Raw genomic sequence first — 21,176 nt, 5'->3', positions numbered from 1 at the left:
TCCTGCCCCGCCGTGCAGCCCTGGCCAGACTGTCCCTGCAGGGCTGGCTCCAGAGCTGGGCTCCCCAGGGCAAGAGAGACACGGAGCTACCAGAGCAAGTCCAGCAAAGGGTCACGAAGATGCTGAAGGGACCAGGGCATCTCTTAGGAGTAGAGACCAAGGGAGCTGGGGACTGTTCAACCTGGGCAAGAGAAGACTTAAGGGGGAGGAAGAGTTTCTTGGCAGTCATGTGGGAATATTAGGATACTTAAAAAGTAACCTATGCCTTAAACATACTCCACCAAGGTGCATTTTAAGGGTTTGTAGAGTACACGAAGATGATGTTGAGCTTCGGCCCCTGACTTGTGCATTGTGTTTGCAGTATTCACGTGATCGAACGTCGTGCTCTTCCTGAATTCTTCAATGGGAAGAACAAGTCCAAGACTCCCGAAATGTAAGTCAGACCTGTAAGCACGGACGTGTAATGGGTTAAGCAAGATAAATAAAGGAGCTTTCAATTTCAGGACTCCTGTAGTCGCTTCAGTTGTTCCTGTGTCAATTGGATACTCTCTCCTGGTGCATGAAAGAAGCACAGGACAACACTTGTAAAGCCGCTCATAGTATAGAGAAAACATCTAGATATCTAATTAACAGCTAGCAGTAGGTATCCAGGAAAAACAAAGTATTTCCTTCAGCTGAAGAAGCTGTCTGTGTTTTGTCTGTAGCGTGGGACATGGCAATCTTTTGTAGGCGTCTGGAAATTGTCTTGATACTGTAGAAACTTGTGATCCTCCTTACTTTTCTTGCTCCCTGGTGATTACACACTGAATTTCTAGAGACTCCGGTTAGAACAGCAAGTTTGTTATAGGAGGCTGTGTCAGAGTTTCAAATGGATTTTCCTCAGTTATATGTGGACTAAATGTTTATTAGTTCCCTGGGCAGCTGATGGGTGATTCTGAAAGAACAGATGAGGGCCAAAGAAAGAGCCTTCTTTAGCACTGGTTGGAGATGCAGAAAAAAATTGTCTTTCAGAGAGCTGGAGCTGTGCATTGCAGGAAGAAAAAAATTATATATGGAAAGCACTAGTAAACCATCTGGCGACTTGGAATTTATTTATAAAATTTGGTTGGAATTTTCTCAGTTAAATTTAGAGCCAAGTTTGCACCTATCTCATCTCCTTATGAGATCTGGTATCTACTGCACAGCTTCAGCACTTCGTAATTCGCAATTACACAGATGCATTTGTTCAAACTGTTTCAGGAACACTGTTAAAATGGTGAATGCAGTATTGAAATATTACAGGCGTTTCCATATACAGAATGTTTGATTTCAGATCTGACTAACAGATGCAGGGGTGCGATGCAGTGATTTTGCATCAGAATGTTTGTGCTGAGCATCTACAGCTTGCCCTGCAAGCCTCGAATGTGCTTTAGTAACAGTTTATCTCCCCTCTTTCTCTGAATGTAGAACAGAAGCGTTATTCAGAGCAAACTTAAAATAGGGATGAAAGACATGTTGATTCTGTGTTCTTTTTATCCTGGGGGCAAGTGAAAGAGCATTGGTCACACTTTGGGTAGACAGCTGCATTAAGTACCACGTATTGACTTCTGACGTGGTCGCTCTCAGAAGTGGTGGAACCCCATGTTTCCTTCTGCAGCGGGAACCAAAACACTGTCACCTCGTCAGTGACCCGCTAGTGGTGGCTTGTCCCCACATGAAGCAGATTGGAGCTGCTTCTCCACTAAATTCTAAATAAATTCTAGATTATCCTGGAGATGCATTTCTGCTGCTGTTTAGATACTGTAGGTGTAGTGGGTGGTCTTGGTTTTGGATTTTTTTTTATTATTATTTTTATTGTTAAGAAGTAAACACTTTTGTATGAATGTGCCTGCAGCTTCCGTGTTCAGGCTAGACAAAATGCCTTTCTTAAAGCTTACAGAGGTTCCTTCTTGTGACAGGAAGGCCTGAGGGGTTCAAGAATGTCTCAGAAGGGTTTTTATCTAAATACTAGTTGACTATCATTCTTGCTGTTAGCAAGTTTCAGCTGATGGGTCATGTCATTGTTCAGAACAGATTCCCTTCAGGATAAACTTTAGATATATTTGTGTCTTAGGCTTAACTCTCTTCACTTAGTAATGTTGCCTTAATTAATAAGTATTACACTTCCTGTTCCTGCAACTAGGACCACATTAAGGGGCTCATCCTCAAGGAGGCGACACCGTAGTTCTCTCCAGAAGCACTTTCACAGTGCCCTCATCTCTTCCCCTGTGCATGGTCCCTTTTTTTCTGTCGTGTAACATTGAGCATGGAGAAGCCCAACACTGATCTCAGACTTCTAGGAACTTAAAAATGTGACTTGGTCAGAACTGTGGATAGGTGGGATTTTGATAGGTGTCTTGGCAGTGCCCCTCTGCTTAAGCCTTACCTAAAATGCTTCAGAATTGTAAACATCAGCGTTCTAACCTTAAGGATTCTATGATTCTGTGAATGCGCAGCAATAACTCGGATTCACTTGTCTTGCAGATACCTGGCTTACCGCAACTTCATGATTGACACGTATCGTTTAAACCCCCAGGAGTACTTGACTAGCACTGCGTGCCGAAGGAACCTCACTGGAGATGTGTGCGCAGTCATGAGGTAAGAACACACAGCATGGTCTTCTGGTCACCACCTTTGCTTCAGCAGAAAGAACAGTCTCATCGTAACTGAAAATACTCCGCTACGTTAAGAAACGTTTAGCAGTGTTCATTGTGCTTCTGACTAACACGCTGTTTTCCTCTCTTAGGGTAACCAGAAGATTTTTATGCTATCCTTCATTTATAATGCTCTGCTTACTCCCTGAACTGTGCCAGCAGGTTCTTAACTTAGCGATGCTTGAATTCTGCAGTTTACTTGATAATGTGGAGGGTACTTTTTCAGAATTGCCTGTTTAGCTGCTCAGTTTTGTCTGCTCTGTCGGTTCTGATGGTCTTAAACTGTGAGGCGCAGCAGAGCCCTGGGATTTGGGAACTTGCTAAGTACAGCTCAGTGAAGAGCAGGTGTCAGCTAGATGAGGGAGGTGAAACAGTGGTTGTGACAGCCCTCCTAATTCAGGTATTGTCTGCAAATGGTTTCAAGTGTGCAGCCTTAGCTTTGCCTTGCCTGAATTAAGTGATAGTTCTGTTATCTGTAACTGAAAATGTCGCATTTTGTTTTATGTAATACGAAGTGAAGCTACTAGGTGTGCATAAAGCTCATGCAATGTGGCTTGTGTTGCTGTTTGCAATTAGTGAAGGATTGTAGGAGATTCTGAACTTACATTTGATCCAGAAACTTGTTCTTAAAACTTCCTTTGCTTCCTTTCTGTGAGATCAAGCTTAAGCAAGGCTCTTGATATGATACAAGGTTCATATGATTCTTACTGCTCATGTTTTTTTCACAGAGTACATGCGTTTCTGGAGCAGTGGGGTCTCATCAACTACCAAGTGGATCCAGAAAGCCGTCCCATGGCCATGGGGCCTCCCCCTACTCCTCACTTCAACGTGCTGGCCGATACTCCCTCCGGACTCATGCCCCTGCACATCCGCACGCCGCAGGTGAGGCCCGCGCCGTCGCCGCTCCGCGTTCACCTCCGCTCTGGGAAGTTTGTAGCTCCAGCCAGTGTCGTGTAACAGCTCACTGGAATAATTTAGCCGTGTTTGGCTGAAAAGCTCCCTTCTTTCTTGTCCATCCAGGTTGAAAGTTTCTGGTAATCAGATTATTACTCTTTTTTGCAGTCGAGAATGATGATACACTTACTATTCTGTAAGCCTGGCTGTTACTGGGTGCAAGTGATGTTAAGTAGAGGTATCTCTATAGAGTCACGTTTGACTTTTTACTCAGTCTGTGTTTTATTTAACATTGGTCTGCAAACTTTGAATAACTTTCAAATCCTGACCTTTTTCTCGTACCATTTTTTTTCCACAGGTTCCAGCTGCTCAGCAGATGTTGAGCTTTCCTGAGAAAAACAAAGAAAAGCCTACTGATCTGCAGAACTTCGGGCTTCGCACAGACATTTATTCGAAAAAGACCTTGGCAAAGGCAAGGATGTTTGGATTCCACCCTCCCACTCTCATCCTCTGTTTTACAGGTTTCCCTCCAAACCGGCCCCCGCTAGATAAGCAACGTATTTGTGTTGCTGATCTGTCCCTACTCTAGGATCTTTCTGTCTCGCTGTAGGACACTAAGATCGTGCACTTAAGGCTGTGCTGGTTACCTGATTTTGCAGAAATAAAGATGCATGCTCGTTCCGTGCCAGTCAATACTATCACTCTTCAGATGCTGTTGTTGCAGTATCACCTGTTGCACTTGGATGCTTCAGAATCAACAAACCAGCAAATGATTCAGTGCGGAAACTGAGGCCTTTAAACAAGGTCTTTAACTATCCTCTTTTGGCCACTCACACCAGCCTGTCTGAGATCAGCTTGTGGATCGCTCCCTTTTACTCATGAGCTCTATAGGTTAATGATCTGCTTGAAATGCACCTTGGGGCAGGATGTAGTGTTTATTCCAGAAAACCTTTTGTTTTGGGGGTGGCTTTAAAAAGGAGGCCTCCAGTCTAGAGAACGATACCTGCTGTTGTCCATTTGCCACAGAATAAATTGGGGTGTTTGTAGTCTCCGAGATGAAATTTTCTCCAAGAGTTTTGTAACTTCTAGGAAATTGAGGAGCCTTCCCCAAGCTGTAGGGGAGAGGTAAGCTTAGGGGCAAAGATTTGCTAAATATGCAGTTTATCTTGCTGTGATTACTTTTGTCTTTTTAGAGAATTTGTCCATTCATTAAGATTCTTTTTATTTTGTTGAGGTATTTTGCTTAAGCTACTGACAGGTCATTCCTGTCTTGGGGGAACAATTATGTATTTTATACATAAATCAGGCTGCCTTGGAAGCAAGACCAGAGTTTTGGTGGGTGGGAAGTTTTGCTGGCACAAGGCCTCTTCCCTTGAGAAAGTCCCCTTAACCTGACAGCATCTCAGGGATGCCTCGCTTGAGTAACAGCACCTCCGTGAGCAACAGAAAGCTGGGGGAGCGTAGCTAGATATTCCTTGTCTCCTCAGCTATTATCATTATTGTTATTATTGTTGCTATTGTTTTTATTGTTATTTTTTATGCTGGTTGTACGTGTAAGTGAAGGTAGCTGGTAGCAAGGAGAAGAGGGTGCTGAAACTGCTTTATTTTGGAATAAAGAGAAGTCACGAGTTTCTCTAGACCCGTTGGGAAGATGGGCTCTCTAGCTACTCCTTGAAAATGCAGGATCCACTTCCATATGTGCTTTAGCTATATGGTAAATCACTGAACCGCTGCAGGGGATGAGCAGGTATGAGTTAACTGGAGTATAAACATTGTAAAGAGTGGCCATCTGTCTGAGTGCACTGAATCACAACGGGTTCTGCCCTTTTTCTTAATGCTTTTTTTTCTTTTTTTGTATGCAAAAAAACCCTGAATTTCACAAATTTTCCTGTATTAATTTTATAGAGTAAAGGTGCAAGTGCAGGGAGAGAATGGACAGAGCAAGAGACACTGCTGCTATTAGAGGTAAGTCTATGAGGGAAAAAACCAAAAGCTGGGAAACTGAAATATACATAATATTACACATAGGTGTAATCGTCACATAGGTTAATCATTTTATTTGAAGGAGGAATGAATGGCATTCCCATGCTTTTATGGAAATGGGGTGAAAGAAGCAAAGTTTGTAGTGGGAGGTCACCTCTGGAGACCAGCTGATTTAGGTGGAGGAGAGGAGTGTCTGAGTATTTGGGTACGTATGGCTGCTTGTTTGTCTTCTTTAGTTATGTTTTTTTGAAATTGGGAGAATTTTTTATAGATAATCCCTCTAAGCTTTATCTTATCATTCTCAGTCATGGCCAGAAAAGTGCAACTGCCAGGAGTAGATGGCAGTGACACTGAGTACTGAAGCGGCTGCATGTGAGGTCCCTCAGAGCTTCAACTCTATCTAATTTGTACCTGCGACCCAGGGCTTAAATGTGTCGCATAAACTTCAGAACTAATCTTGCTGGACAGAGGGGCCTTTCATTACACAGAAGATGCTGATCCCAGAAGGGTTGAGGGTGGAAGGGACCCCTGGAGCTCCCCCAGCGCAGCCCCTGCTCCACAGGGACACCCAGAGCACGGGGCACCCGGTGGCACCCGGGCGGCTTGGGGAGATGCCCAGAGCAGGAGCCTCCGCAGCCTCCCTGGGCAGCCTGGGCCAGGGCTCGGGCACCTTCACAGCGTTGAGGGTCTTCCTCACGTTCAGGCAGAACTTCCCATCCTTCAGATTCGGTGTCCTTGCAGAGAGCGTCAAGAAGCTGGAATGCTATCAGTATGATAGTAAGTGTTATCAGTGTGATCAGTAAACTTGTTCAATAGTTAACAAATGTCAAGAGGAAAAGCAGAGACACCAGATGGTGAAATTGCTTGACAATATTCAACTCCTAAAGCCTCATATGGCTGCACTTTGGTAAACCGTACCTGATCAGCAGCACTTTGATTCAGGCTTCGTGGCTCTGGAAGCATGTTCGTTAGATAGCCCAAATTGTTTTTTCATGTTAGATGCCTGCTGCTTAGCCCACATCTTAATATCAAATGATGAAAAAATATGCTCATACAGTGGAAACAATTAAGATGTGGTCTGTGCTGTTCTTGCACAAGGGAAACCTAAGCCTTAATATCCCAATACACAGATTTCTTTGCTTGCTGGTACTGATATTTAAAGTTCATTCTTTTGTATATTTGTAACATAGTCGTTTATATGGCAAAAAGCCTAATGGAATAATTAGCTAAAATGCCCAAGTCTTAAATTTTAAATTTATTTAACAGGAGTTTAAACCAACAGCTCTTATTTGTTCTTCATTCTTGGATTTAACCTATAAATAAATCAGTAAAGAGAGTATATCAGTTCAAGCATAAGTAATTCAACTATAACGAGCCAGCTCTATCCAATTAAATCCTCCGGGTAGCTTTGGGCAAATATCTGCAGTGAAGCTCCAAAGCATAAATCTTATCTAAAATAATTACTGTCCTCCTGCCTATTGACTGAATGACCGGAGGGGGGGAAGTTTAAAAAAAAAGATAAAAATCCATTTTCCCTCCCAGAATCATCGTTGTTGCCCCTGCTTCGCCGTGTCTCCATGGAGTACTATTCTTGCAGAGGGAAGAGTGGTTTTCAGCTATTTATAATAAGGACAACTACTGTGAGACTCAGTCGTACAACAGAAAAATAACAAGGAGTGAAGGCGAGTGTGTAAAACCCACTGCACTGCCATTAAAAAAAAAAAAAAGGCAGCTGATCTGATGTGCTGGTGTCATTAAAAATAGATAGGTGGTGACACAGAGCGAGCTGCAGTGAGCTGCAGTTGTGGGAAAATGGGGAAAGGGATGGTCGAGCGCTGAACAAATATTGCCTCGCACGTATGAGCCAGAGAACTAAGCGGTTCTCAATGCCTGAACCCCCTGCCCAGGAGCAGGGTGGATTGCTGCTCACAGAGCAGTGTGGACGGCCCCACAAGCCCATCTTTTGTTCCCTACTTAGTCATATTTTTCTTTCAATTGAGTTTTTAAAACCATTCATGTCGTCTGGCTCGCGGTCTTTCCATCCACCTAGCACCTGCTGGGGCTGCCGTTCCTGTAGCCTGGTCCTTGCTCTCTAATCCACCTCTGTGTTTGGAGGGAAGGTCCAAGGAACCAGTGACCCCTGAAGATCTACTGGGATTTCCTACTCTCTTCTTGCTGAATTTCAGCAGCGAGGCCTGGCTTTGAAAAGGGAACTTCAGCCACGTAAAGCTGGAGCACCCGGAGAAGGGTGCCAAAAAGCTCCCACCTCCTGCTGCTCATCATCATCATCAAGGCAGCTTGCTCATCTTTTCTCTAATTAGCTCAGTGCCTTTTGGATGCCCAGCACTCTTTGTCTTTAACTTGCCCGGCAGTTTGATTCACATTTTTGAAAATGCTTCTCAGCTTTGTCACCTTTCGATCGCCAGGTCTTGCCACGGTATCGGGTTTGGGTAGATGAGTTTGCTTTGGAAGAGCTCGTAGTATTTCAGCTGCAAAACCACTAAAACACCCCTCGCGTAGGCTGGTGAAGTCAGCTTTTAGTACTGATGAGAAACGCTAGTTTAAACATGGTCCTGCAGGCAAGTGTCTTATAAATGCATAAGTGTTATACATATTGTGATGAATTTCATGGAAATGTCCACTCCCAGGTTGGGAAGCTCCTGTCGCACGAGCCCGACTTGGTTTTGCTGTTCTACTTGCCATAATTAACATGGAAGCACCCAGCATTTCAACATTTTGTGCTTGTAGGTGCGATTCAGACATGTCAGATGTTCCCTCCTCGTGATACGTGACATGGGGCAGCTGAGTAGCTCAGATTCTGCCTTTTGTTGGATGCAAGGCTGTGCATGCGGAAATTAAAGTCAGTCTTGCATGTTACTCTCAATACTGAGCCTGCTGGTAGTTCTCAGACTATGGGAATACATTTCAAGTGCAGAACAGCCATTAACTTCATCTGTCCTTAATATTCATGCTTAAATGTGTGTTGGGAAGCTCCGCTGTCGTGAGGAGTTACAGTTGGAGGGAGCAGGATGGCTTCTCTGCCTTCTGGAACATGTCAGACCTGCAGGCAGCCTCCCCGCTCGCTTGTTCAGGGTGATATTTTGCTAGACAAGATGGTATTTGGGCTTTTTATGGACTGCTTTGTTACCTTTTTAAAAACTAGTATCAGAACTTCCGCAACTCACGATCTTTAAATTGCTCAAGTTTTACTGACATTAAGGTTCTTCTGTACCTTCCTTCCATTTAGAAATGGATGAACTTCAGAATCAAATCCTTGATTTTAATTTGTAAGTCTTCACTTTATCAGGCAGCTGATCTGCATAATAATGCCTTGTCAACCAGAACAGTTGCCATAAATCAGAATGGTTAATATCCCTTAGAAAACTGCTCTTTTAGCTTCATAGCAGAGAATGTTTTCCTTCTTTCTTTTTTTCATTTTTTATCTTCTCCTGATGCATCAGGTTGATGCTGTTTCAGTTTGCAGAATGTTTGTTGGGTCTGAAAACTGGACTTCTGCACTAAGTAGCACCTATATGTGAAATAGAGGCTCCTTAGGGCAAGATCAGTATTTAGCACGTACCTGAGGGCACATAGAGAACCCTTAGGAGGAGGCAGACAGTAGTTTGGGGAATTAAAAGAAGGAGGGAGACTTGCTAAGATAGCAAATTTATTTCTCTTTAAAACTTCTTTGTGTGTGAGAACAAGATGAGGAGACAAGAACTGTGCAAATGCTGTCAGCAGATCCAAAATCCTCTGACAATTTTTTGATAAAGTAACAACATGAAATTTGTATGAAGCTCCCTGCAGCTTAAATTTAACTGTCACCCCAGTAGGGTGTTTATATTTCTTCTGCAGAATTTTGCTACCGGGAAAATCAGGATTTAAATAGTTGTCTGATTCTAATTTATTGTTCCATCCCCAAAATGGATGTAACCAGTTTAGTACCGAAAATTTCCTTCGCCTAAAGAAGTTCTCCCTGCTTGCGCATGTAGCTGGTGCGTGTCCAATAACCTTCCTCTTCTGCAGGCGCTGGAGATGTACAAAGATGACTGGAACAAAGTCTCGGAGCACGTGGGGAGCCGCACTCAGGACGAGTGTATTCTGCATTTCCTGCGGCTGCCTATCGAAGACCCCTATTTGGAGAACTCGGACGCGTCCCTCGGCCCGCTGGCGTACCAGCCCGTGCCCTTCAGCCAGTCTGGCAATCCCGTGATGAGCACCGTGGCCTTCCTGGCCTCTGTGGTGGATCCGCGTGTGGCATCGGCCGCAGCCAAGGCTGCTTTAGGTATGGCGACACTCCTGCGATTTCATCACCTTCTCTGCACAGGTTCAGGCTCTGTTCACCTGCTCTTAAAACCAGCTGCTTTGTAGAGCTGCTTCTGGAAGGGTAATAAATGGGGAAAAAACAAAATACAGTAAGTAGAAAACAGGTCTAATAATGTTGAGTCTTGTGTTCTGTTGTTACAGAAACTGCTAATTTGCAGACAAGTTAGAACATCTCTTAAAAGCCCCTGAGTATCTAGAGACTGCTGTAGATATTCCCCTTTTGCACTCACTAACCAGCTGCTGTTGGCCAACACTACTTAAGGAGCTGGTGTTACCGTGGTTGCTGTCACCTTCTGAGCTGTGCTAAGGGCTCGGTGCTAAACCTCCTGCTGTGCAGCAGCACAAGCAGGTAGCTTCTGCTACCTGATCAGTCACAGCTATTTATGACCTCCAAGAAACTGGCCAGAATAGTTCCAGTCACCTCTAAAAGACGAATTTATATAATTGGGAAGAGATTTTCTCCCACCACATTTGAGAGGAAAATTCACTAGTTAAGATGGAAAGGAGAAGCTTGGAAAATATATGTGAGAATTCATTTTGTCGTGAGTTTTATTGCCCATTGACAAATTCAAAACCGCTTTTAAATTGCCATGCAATGCAGCATAACATTTTCTGTGCCTTTTTTAACAGAGGAGTTTTCTCGAGTCAGAGAGGAGGTGCCCCTGGAGCTAGTTGAAGCGCATGTAAAGAAAGTACAGGAGGCAGCAAGAGCCTCTGGGAAGGTGGATCCAACATATGGCCTGGAGAGCAGCTGCATTGCCGGAACAGGTCCAGATGAGCCGGAGAAGATCGGTAGGCTGGCTATCAAAATACACTTATTTCAAATGAAATATCTGTGAATCGTGGTGCTCAGCCATTTCCTTCTGACTCATAGTAAACCTTAAATTCACCTCCAACAGAAAACAGGGATTGTGGTGAGGAGAGAGTGGGACAGGTCGTCCTGCCTCTGCTTGCTGCAGGATTATTACCTCTTGACATTAATGAATTTAAGACTAGGTTTACATTTGGCAATTTGTTTTCTTCTTCTGACTCAGTGGAAATGCCTTTGCTTGGGATACATACAAGTTGAGTGGGCAAGAACACCACAGGGAAAATTTTTATACCAATTCTGTGGGTATTAGAGTGCGTAGAACAGATGATGCTGCCTTTCTGGCATTATGGTTATGATGGAGCTAACTGGGTTTTATTGGCCTTTTATGTTTCTGTTAGGTCTATAACAACATTCCCTCACTGCTGAGGGGAACTTGTGCTCCGAGTACCCTGCCGACAGTGCTAGAGGCACAAGAACAACGTTTTGTTAAGTGGTAGCGTTGTATATAATAATGACAGAGGTCTTGACTCTGCTGCTGTACATTTACACTACCAGACTTGGAAACTGTCATTTGAGAGCTGGTTTTCAGCCAAATTACTCAGTAGATACTCTAGAATAAAGTTCATTATCCTGAACTTTGACACATACAAATTATTTGTCACTATAGCGAATAAAAGCATAACATTTTGCAGCTCTCCTAAAGTGACATCACTTTGTGAAACCCCTTTCCATTTAATTTGAATTTGTCTGTCATAAAATGGTATGATGAGTACAGCTGAGTACAGTTCTACATACTGACTTACCCTTCTCAAAGACTTGATAATTTGGTTTTAAAATAGTGCTTAACTGCTCAAGGTGTTTTGATAAAGCGCTGAATTAACTCCGCCCTTCTGCTGGCCTCTCTGATGTCGCTCTGAGATGGCCAGTGTCCCAGCAAGGAGACTCCAGCGTCACTGACATCTGGAGGAGCTGCTTCGCTCTTGTGCAGCGCTCACAGAAACAGCCAGCCCCTTCCAGAGCTGTTGAAAACAAAACCCAAACCCTCGCCCTTTCGAGTGTGCCAGGAAACAAACCTAGATGTTGTGCCATCTGGAGCTGGGTTAGATGTGATGGTTAACTTAAAAACAAGCTCAGCATACGTCCTTTATTGTTTGTTTTTATCCGTGGGTTTAATTGCTTCCCCTTCCCATAGCCTCCAAGCAGAGGCTTTCCTGCAGCGCGTGCACGTTAAGGACCTTCCTAAAACGTCTGCCCTTTGAGTCTAATTCCTAATCCTGTGGGATGAGCGTGGAAATGTTACCATCGCCACCCCTCGGGATGGTACTGCCCAGCCCTCAGTTAGCTTCTTCCCGAGGACAATTTGCACACAAGTTGCAAATAGAGTTTTCTGAAGTGCTTGTCGCTTAATATGGGGAGTTGGAGAGCAGATGACCATAACGTGATTATTTCTGAATGAGCCGTGTGGTGAGTTCGCTAACTAATACTGCCCTGTTGCGGTTAATGCGATTTGTATTGGGCTGTGACTAATGGCATAAATTAGGACAACAGCAGATGGTTCTCCCTGGGGGAGCTGCTCGGCGAGAGTGAACTGGGTCACTCCGCAATCTGCAGCACCCTCCACCTCCAAAACAGCTTTGCGCCGGCGGCCGTGGTGTGCTCTTGCAGAGGTGGGTTTGCTGTGGTGAGGAAGAGTGTGCTGCACTGATGTGTTACGAAGACGATGCCGGCGGTGCCGCATCCCAGTGTCACCCTGGAGATCCAAAAATACCTGCTGAGGGCTCCGCGCTGTGATTAAAGTTCATCAGTTGGTACACGCTCGAGATGAAGTTATATTATAGCTCCATAATCTTTTCAAAACTCCTCATATCGGCGAATTACAGGAAATGGGCGAGGGGAAAATGACTTGAACAGATTGCAGGAACTTATATTAGTGCTAGGAGTCTTTTCTTGAAGAGTCTTTTGTTAGCCTTTTTGTAAAGGCTGCTGATGGCTCTTTTAAACTGGTCTGGGAAAGCCGTAAGAGAATTAAGAGCAGATTCAGGTGGTTCGGGCTCTATGGTGAGCATGGCAGACCCTGGCAGCCAAGGTCACCTAGAGCTCCTTTTTGCAGCCTGGGAGGATTATATCACTCTTAATAATTGATCATCATCGCTGTAAAAAGCGAAGCTCACCTTTCTGCATTGACCTTGGGTAGTGTAGCACAGAGGTGTGCTGCTCGTGCCTGTGAAAGGTGCTCTCTGGGATGGGCAGGGTTGTCCGCAGGCTCAGGGCAGGAAGGATACAAATTGTACTGGGTACAAATTGTCCAGAAGAATTTTCCTTAAAGCAGCCTTCACTCGGTTGCTTTTTTTCTAAGCTCCAGCTAATCACTTTATCCTTGTGTCCCTATGTTGTGTCCAAACATCCAAGCATATCACCTACGTGTGCAGGCAGGATGGGATATCATGGAATCACAGAATGCTTAAGGTTGGAAGGGACCTCTAGGGATCATCTAGTCCAACCCCCCTGCTCAAGCAGGGACACCCAGAGCATGTGGCGCAGGGTGGCATCCAGGTGGGTCTTGAAGACCTCCAGAGAAGGAGACCTCCTCAAGCATCGCACTTCACTTCTGTGCCAAACCAGCATCTCCAAGTAGTTTCCTACCTCTGTAATCCTCCATATGAAATTGTGGATATGTAAAGTAGTCGTGTTTCTTTAAAATCCATTTCCTCTATTGAACTTTGAGGTGGTTGCTTGAGAGTGTGAACTGTGCAAGTTGGCTCATCAGGTCAAAAGTTGCATAATCCTTGACTTGACTTCATGGGAGGGCTTGGATGCTGTCCAGCCAGGGAAGGCCAGTGCCCAAATACAGCAGATTATCATTAGTAGAGTCATTATGGTTGGAAAAGACCTTTAAGATCAAGTCCAACCATATGTGTTTTAAACGTAGCTGAAGAAAGGATATTTGGTCGTAACAAACACAGGGTTTTCTTGAGTTACTCAGGACACCTCTCCAGAGGTCCTCAGGACGTTAAGCACTTGGCAATTCTTTGGGCAGCTGTTTTCTTTACAGTGACTCTTACTCTGCTTTATTCTCTGTGAGCTCTTTGAGGTGGCCAAATTAAGTGATGTGAATAGGTTTTCCTGTGTGAGGTTGTACTTAACTTTCACTGTTTGAGAAGGAAAAAGATATTTGAACATGCAGATGATGTTCATCATCTGCTTTGGCCTTTGAGGTCCTGAATGTCTCCTGTACCAGAAACTTCATCTTCAAAGCTTCTGCGTTTGTGGAGAGCGCCTTGTCTAATATGACTCTCCTTCTCAAGACATCATCTTTGTTCGAAGGAAGGGCCCTCGAGTGCCCTGAAAATAAGTGAGATTTAGGAATCCCTTTAGCACATTTCAGTGTTGTAGCATCGTCTGATTTCAGTGTTAATTGCAGCAGCAAGACACAGCATGGAGAAGGGATTGGTGGCCTGTAGCAGCAAGGAGAAGTGAGGTGAGATGGAACGGACCGGTGTGTGACAAGGACAAAGCTGCCTTCCCTAGCTGGATGGCCGGATATTTGCACAGGCAGAAGACTTGAAATCAGTTCTCTGTTTAGCTGGAATGGTTTAAAACCCGTTCCTGCCTTTCCAAGGAAGTACCCCGCTGTAGGTGTTACACTGCGAGAACTGAAGACCCTTTGAGTCCAATTTCATAAGAAACGAGTGAAAGAGTGAGCAAGGAGGAGCCAAGCTTTCCAGGTCGATGGTTGAACTGCACAGCAGGGGAGCCTGAGATCCACAGCGACTTGGGTCAGCTCTTCATGGAGTATTTGGGCTCTCTTGGTCGGCCTCACATTCCTCTGCTGCAACTGTGGCTTAAATGTCTGATAAATGTTAACACTTTAGGGATGAGTTTGTGTCGTGTTCTCAAATACATAGTAGAGAGGTGCACATAGAAGTACATGAGCATATGGGCAGTTATTGCTGTCCGTTTTCGGCACACCCATTCCCTCCCGGTCTCCAGGCTGTGATTTACCCTGGAAATGCTGCAAACCCAGCTAAAATGAGGAGCCTCCGAATTCTGCATTCGCTCCACATGCACCCAGGTGCCCGTGGGCCAGCTCAGTACCATGGAGCCCGTCAATCCTTGTGCACTAACAGGCCCAAGTGCTGCCCACGTGCCCGGCACGCTGGATGCGCGTGAGCCACGTGCAGCATGAGCAGAGGAGGCTCCTGTGCCCGTGGACTCCTACCTTGCTGCGGGAAATAAAAACTGCAGTTTAGATAATAGCCAAATTATCACATTCGGACCCAGGGATTTTTCCACAGCTACGGTATTTTCCTCCCAATTAAATATTAATGTGAAGGGCTGGTTTCTGATGAGCTGCCTGAGCGTGGTGCCTCTGTGCAAACACACTGGGCTGTCTTGAGGGCATCTTTAAACTATTTGCTGAGCTGAAGCTTGTGCGAGGAATTCTGTGCATTTTTATGTGGGGTTTTGCTTTTTGTTCTTCTCCTGACTGTGGAGTCGACTTAGCTGCTTATACTGGAAGTGCCACAGCTTGCTAGTGGTGCTGTAAATCATTCTAGGGAAATTATTAGATCGCTTCCCTCGCTGGCCTGAAGCCAGTTTAACGTCGGTGGAGAGTCGCTGGGTTTCCTTAGGAGTCGGTTGCAACATCTCTGTGCTGGAAAACAGGGCTCCCTGACCTTGGAGGCGATGCCCAGAACAAAACAGGTTTCTGCACAGCTGAAATTGGCTCTTAAAACGGAGGCCTCACCTTTTTACCACTTAAAATTGTCCAAAGACTGGAAGTTTTCCACCCTGATTTACTTTGGACTTGGCGTTTTGTATGAATCAGTACTTGAGAATCACTCTCTGTCCCCATAGCTAAGTTTTGGGCCGCTCATCTCTAATGATAGCAAATTCCTTTCTTAATTCCCTTCTATTTTAGTACTAGAAATGTTGGATTTCAGAGTTTCACCTGAACCAGCACGAGGACGCGTGTGTTTGTGTCCAGCATCCTCCCAGTCAGAGCTCCCCAGCCTCATGCCCGCTGAGCCTCCGCGCTTGGGGCCTTTGCTTCTTCTCCAGCGCTTTCCTTGCAGAGCTTTCCCTCTCCCACTCCTGCGCTTGCGTTGGAGCTCTGCTTCAAAACAGCTCTCTGAAGAAAATCTCATCGAGATGTTTTTCCTCATGGCGTTTCTAGGTCACCAAATCCTAACTTGTAGCCACAACTTCGGAGGACGTCTCCCCAGCCTCCACCAATTGAATTACTGTGGCAAATACATCTAAGTAGGTTTATCGTCTTAGAAGAAGCTAAGAGGGAAAATCTTTATTTTTCAATCATACATTTAAATACATTTTTCTAATGTATAGGGGGAACCTTGTAAAAGCTGCTCTGCAGAATTACTGCTGTTAAAGGAGAACTCTGCGCATCTGTTTTGCTTCAGCGTAACGCCTGGGAATTACCAGGAAAATGAGGATTACAGCAAATGAGCACTGTACCCCAACTAATGTCTTTAGAAGCTGTCTTAAAGGTGGATCAGGGCTTTTCTGCAGCGTTTTGTGTCTGTGTGACAGCATGGTTTGTATCCCGCGGTCTAAGCAAGCCCCCTCTTTAATCCTGCTGGCCGTTCAGTTGTGCTGGGCTTTCTGCTCTCGCAGCTCTGCGATACCTGATAGGGGTTTAGTCAAGGGACAAGAGCTTGTGCTGACACTTCCCTCTGGTCCCCGCTTGTGGAGACCAGATCCACCAGATCCCTGCTGCAGAATCCCTGTGCACGCGCCAGGCAGAAAGAGCTCGTTGTGGAGACACCTCCTGCCTCTTCTCCATCGTCCTCCATCTCCTGGGGCCTCTCTGCCCCGTCATTAGTTAGAGCACTTATTTAAGTGCTCTTTAAAGGAAGAACTTAATGAATGAACCAACAGTTAGCAGCGAGGCTTGTCCTAAGCGTGAGGATATGTAGCTGGAAATGGGATAATTAGTGTGGAAGCACTTTGCCTGCAGCTAGCACGTGGCACCCATATTCTGATATTGTGCTGCCAGAAGGATGAGGGCTTTTTCCCATCTTGTTTTAGTCCCATTTGTATCCTGTTTAGGCCGTTACCTGCTCTGCCTTTGCAGGTGCCAAAGCTAAATGGGATAATAAGCGGGCAGCAGTCCCTCGAGCAGCAAGCTGGGCCTTGGCTGGGCTCTGGCGCCAGGTTTCGGCCCCGAGCCAGGCTTGGCAGAGGATCTCACACGCGTATCCTCTCCGGAAGACGCCGTCGCCGCGTAGGCCGGAGCTTCCCCTCCTGGGGCACTCGAGGAAATCTTCACCGCTCGGAAACCCACTAGTTGGGCTCCGTGGAGAGCCCTGCGTGTCCTGCAGAACGTGCCAGCGAAGCCTCGTGCCGTGGGGACACCAAAGCCATGACCAGTGCCAACCCCTTTAGGATCAGCGCTGCGGGTGCAGCTCGAGCTCTGCTTGCTAAAGCATCCTGGAAAACTAGGGAAAGCTGGGAATGAGCAGCCCATCCCGTAGCAGCGCCGCCGGGAGATGTGTTCGTTCAGCCTCCCTTCTGCTCCTTGTTTGTTTGGGTAACTGTTGTGGAGGCAAAGGAGACACTTTCGGCTGGTAACTTACATTGTTTTCGTGGTTTATGTCTAGCCAACATGATGCTCGACTGTGATTCATGGTTTGTTTAGCACCTAATTAGAAAGCTGCAGTTGGGCTCTTGAGGAACTGCCGTACAGCTTTGTATTTTTTCCTCTCTGTGGAAAAAGCTGTTCGTGTTTGCGTTTTGCTTGGCAATGTCGTTGATCCGCTCTTCAGTACAAACCCACGTACACTGCTGTCAGTACGGATGAGAAGGGAGTGAACGGTCCCAAGTCTGAGTGAGATGTTGTCCAACAGCATCTCATCCAAGAAAATCTTCAGATCAATTGTTTCACTCCTTGATTAAGAGGCTTTGGGACCTGTGCTTGATTAAGATGCTTTGGGACCTTCAAAACCCACCTGGATGCCACCCTGTGCCACATGCTCTAGGTGCGCCTGCTTGAGCAGGAAGGTTGGACTAGATGATCTGTAGAGGTCCCTTCCAACCTTAAATATTCTGTGATTCTGTGAATCTGTGGCTTCCTGTGTCCTGGAGAGTCCGCCATGGTGGCAGCTGAGAGCGCGTGACGCTCATGACACCAAGCACCAGCATAGACGATGATGGTAGCAAGGTACCATATCCAGCGTGATGTTCCCCTCTTGGCAACGCAAGTGGTGGAGGAACCTGCTGTGGATGCGTTTGAGGGCTTGAAAATGGCAGAGCTCAAGGTGCCCCGGGGAGCAACTTATCTTGAGGAACCACACAAAGCGTCTTCAGGTACTTGTGAGCCAGCTGGTTGGGGAGCTCGTGCAGAGCAACGTGTACAGGGGGGTGAAAGGAGGTGCTGTGCAGGGCTTGGCATGAAAGCGTTGACAGTAACGGGTAACTGCCTTGACACGCATGACATGGGGAGCAGGAACTGAGAGGTAAAAGAGCGTCAGTCCACAGATTTGCTAGAACCTCGTGTCACTTCGGGTAATTGTTTCCATGGCTCCTCTGGAGAGCTTGAACCCAGAACCCCGGTGTTGACATAATAATGCACAAGGTGGAGTTGAAATCTAGAGCTTCCAGCAAAGGCGGCAAAGGGATCGTGCGCTGCGGAGGAATTACAAGTGTGGCCGCCTGTAATTGAGGTTAATCATGTAAGTGACAACCAGCTCCAGGAACAAATTGGCTGTATTGGGAAGAACATTTTATAACACTGCGGCTTGCCGGTGGGAATTACTGTTTGACTTGAATACTGCAGCCCTGGGCATGGAGCTGGTGTTTTATACAGCTAAAAGGGATAGTTCTTGAGGGTTCTCCCTCTATAGGCAAACTGGGCATTTCTGTATAGACAGTTGAACGTTTTGTCTTGCTTATCAAGCTGAGAAGCAAAACCTGATAGATTTAAATGTAAATTTAATTTTGGTTTTTGAATTAAGTAATGTAATAGGCTTTTGATCTTCCAGGAGTTCAGTGGTGTGCAGCTTTCTTTAAATGATTGTCAATGCAGAACAAGAAATTTTGGTTAGCTCTGAAATAAATCTTGAGTGTAATAAAGGGATGTCATGGCAATTCTAACTACTTTATTAATTTGCATTCTCAGAAGGAGCCGAAGAAGAAAAAATGGAAACAGAGACAGATGGGCAACAGTCTGAGAAGGTAAGCTTGCTTTGGGACGCTGCTTCTGAAGACACAGTTGGCGTGCTTGGAAACCTGCATTATTATATATTAAAACATCTGATTAGAAAGGTGAGCAGCACTGTGCTGGACAGAATATGTATCCAGAGTGAGCAGTTGTTCCAGCGTTTCCATCTCTGTAGTAATGCATTTTCTTATGAGTGGTTCAGTCCTATGTCACATGGAGACATTTCTTTCACGAGCGAACTGAGAAGAGCCATCGTCAGGTTCAGTTTTCCAGTCTCAAAGAAAAAAAGGTCAGAATTGGAAGAAAACAAAACGACAACAACAAAAATGGTTCTGTAATACATTGTAGAGCCTTAAACTGCATGTTGTGGTTTATGGCTCGTAGTACTCAAGAGCAAACATCGCTGGGAGCTCTGCCAGTTGTCTCAAGACAAAAATGTCCTTTCCCAAGTTGAATATTATTGCTGACCAGACTGTCAGGAAGGGAGCAGGGTTTTCCAGAAGTCTCTGCATTGCTTGGGTTGCTCTCAGAACGTGGTGGGCATTTTCGGGGCGCGCTGCATGGAGCTGAACAGGCAGCCTGAAAGAGACTGTCCCAGTTGGGAGCAGTGATGTAGCGGTGGCAGAGGGAGACGGGTTCTGCCGAGCTCCGGGGTTCACTTGCAGCATTTCTTTTCAGTCTTGTTAGAGCTGCAGGTGAAACATCTGGGTTGGGTTACTGAGCAGAATAAACTGTAACAGCCATACCAGGAAATCTCTTACAGTTGGTCTCAAATAACTGCCGTTTTAGTTCATTTTGACAGCCTTCAAAATTTTATCTCTTTATGCTGATGAACTAATTTGAACTAATAAGCCAAGTTAACAGTGAAAGTCTTTGATAGCTCCTCATTCTTCAAAAAACCCTTCGTCCCATTCAGGTTGAAAACAAAGCGGAAAGTGAAACTGAGGAAGGTGATAAAACACAAGAAGGAGAAAACGAGAGAAATGCAGAAAAGGAGCAAGATAGTGAAGTGACTGCAGAAGCCAAGCCAGGTAATGGTTTCCAGCTGCTCCTCAAGCTGTGCTGACTTCAACAGCCTGCCTCTGAAGTGGTTGGAATAGACCATAAACTCAACTGGGGCAGAAATATTTCCTCTTGCACATCAGGCTGTTTCATGGTTCAGTAGTAAATATTCTGGTTTAATTTCACTGCAAAGCCCAAGCACTAAATTCTTTCCTGAGCTCATTTTAGACTCCACTTGGTCTTTCATGTTGACTGTGGTGACTGGGTGAACAAATTGCCGTTCCAAAGCGGGCGCAGGTGGTGCACATTCTTTTCTTCCCTCTATATTAGCACACCATTTGATCATTCCTGATGCGAAGAAGTAGGACTGCTCACTTTTATACTTAAAGCTAATCTGCCAACTCAGCTTCGCTGTGAAGTGGTGCGGGGCTTTTGCTTTGGGAGACTAAGGAGAATTGCCTTTTTTCCACTTAAGACGCTATTTTATTGCCATTTATTTTTGATACGTCCATATGGCACAACTACAATATGTTGTTGTTGTCTGCAATTTATGTTCAATGTTTTAGCCACAGGTAAAACAAGATGTGGCTGGTTTTACGTATAACCAGGTGCAATAATAGCCTTGATTTGAAATGCAGCAAAAATTCTCCTGATGAGGAGGCTGATGGTGGAAGAAGAGTGGACACAATAGAATCTAAAAGTACTTAAAGATGACATTTTATTCCACTGGATTCTCTTAGAATTGCTGTATTTGGACCATAGCAGTGCCATATTGTAGGAACATTGCAATAATAATATTGCGTGCAATAATAACTGTGCATGCAGTGGAATTGCCCCCCAAGATGCAGTAGTTGTTGACAAAGGCAGAACGTGCGTAACAGATCTGGGGGAAATCTCTTTCAGAAGAGAAGGAGGCCGAAGAGAACAAGGAGAACGTTGATGCAAGCAAAGACAAAGAAAATGAGGCTGGGAAGAAGAAAGTGGAACACGAAATCTCAGAAGGAAACGTCGCTACAGCTGCAGCCGCTGCTCTTGCCTCAGCTGCCACCAAAGCAAAGGTTTGTTTTATACAGTTAGCCACTTGCAGCTCACATTTAAACTCTTTAAAATGGTCCTTTGTGCCAGTCCCGTGGGATTTTGTGTTCTAATCTGTAATACCTTGAAGGAGCGCAAGTGCCATCTTCCATTTCTTCTGCCTGAACTCCTAAGTGAAACGATGTATAATTTATTTTAGGCTACTTCATGTAAGCTTATGCAATCTGACCATCCCTATGAAGCAGCCCCAATCTGCAATCATGGCTTTTTTGGA

The 21,176-nt window shown here is 45.3% G+C and overlaps 1 protein-coding gene across 1 annotated transcript in view; it reads left to right on the top strand.

Annotated features, from left to right (window-relative positions):
• The window catches only part of SMARCC1 (SWI/SNF related, matrix associated, actin dependent regulator of chromatin subfamily c member 1), a 69,422-nt gene that overhangs the window by 30,429 nt on the left and 17,817 nt on the right, over nt 1–21,176 (top strand). The window contains exons 16-25 of the mRNA XM_026044264.1: nt 362–433; nt 2,503–2,616; nt 3,401–3,554; nt 3,925–4,038; nt 5,472–5,531; nt 9,576–9,834; nt 10,506–10,667; nt 18,824–18,879; nt 19,782–19,896; nt 20,771–20,925. Coding sequence (XP_025900049.1) covers nt 362–433; nt 2,503–2,616; nt 3,401–3,554; nt 3,925–4,038; nt 5,472–5,531; nt 9,576–9,834; nt 10,506–10,667; nt 18,824–18,879; nt 19,782–19,896; nt 20,771–20,925 — 1,261 coding nt within the window. The remainder of the gene's footprint in view (nt 1–361; nt 434–2,502; nt 2,617–3,400; nt 3,555–3,924; nt 4,039–5,471; nt 5,532–9,575; nt 9,835–10,505; nt 10,668–18,823; nt 18,880–19,781; nt 19,897–20,770; nt 20,926–21,176) is intronic.

This window comes from Nothoprocta perdicaria, unplaced genomic scaffold (assembly GCF_003342845.1).
Source record: "Nothoprocta perdicaria isolate Ctin4 unplaced genomic scaffold, notPer1 scaffold_357, whole genome shotgun sequence".
NCBI lineage: Eukaryota > Metazoa > Chordata > Aves > Tinamiformes > Tinamidae > Nothoprocta > Nothoprocta perdicaria.
Note: the sequence above shows the minus strand (reverse complement) of the source record. Positions and strands in the feature narration are given on the sequence as shown.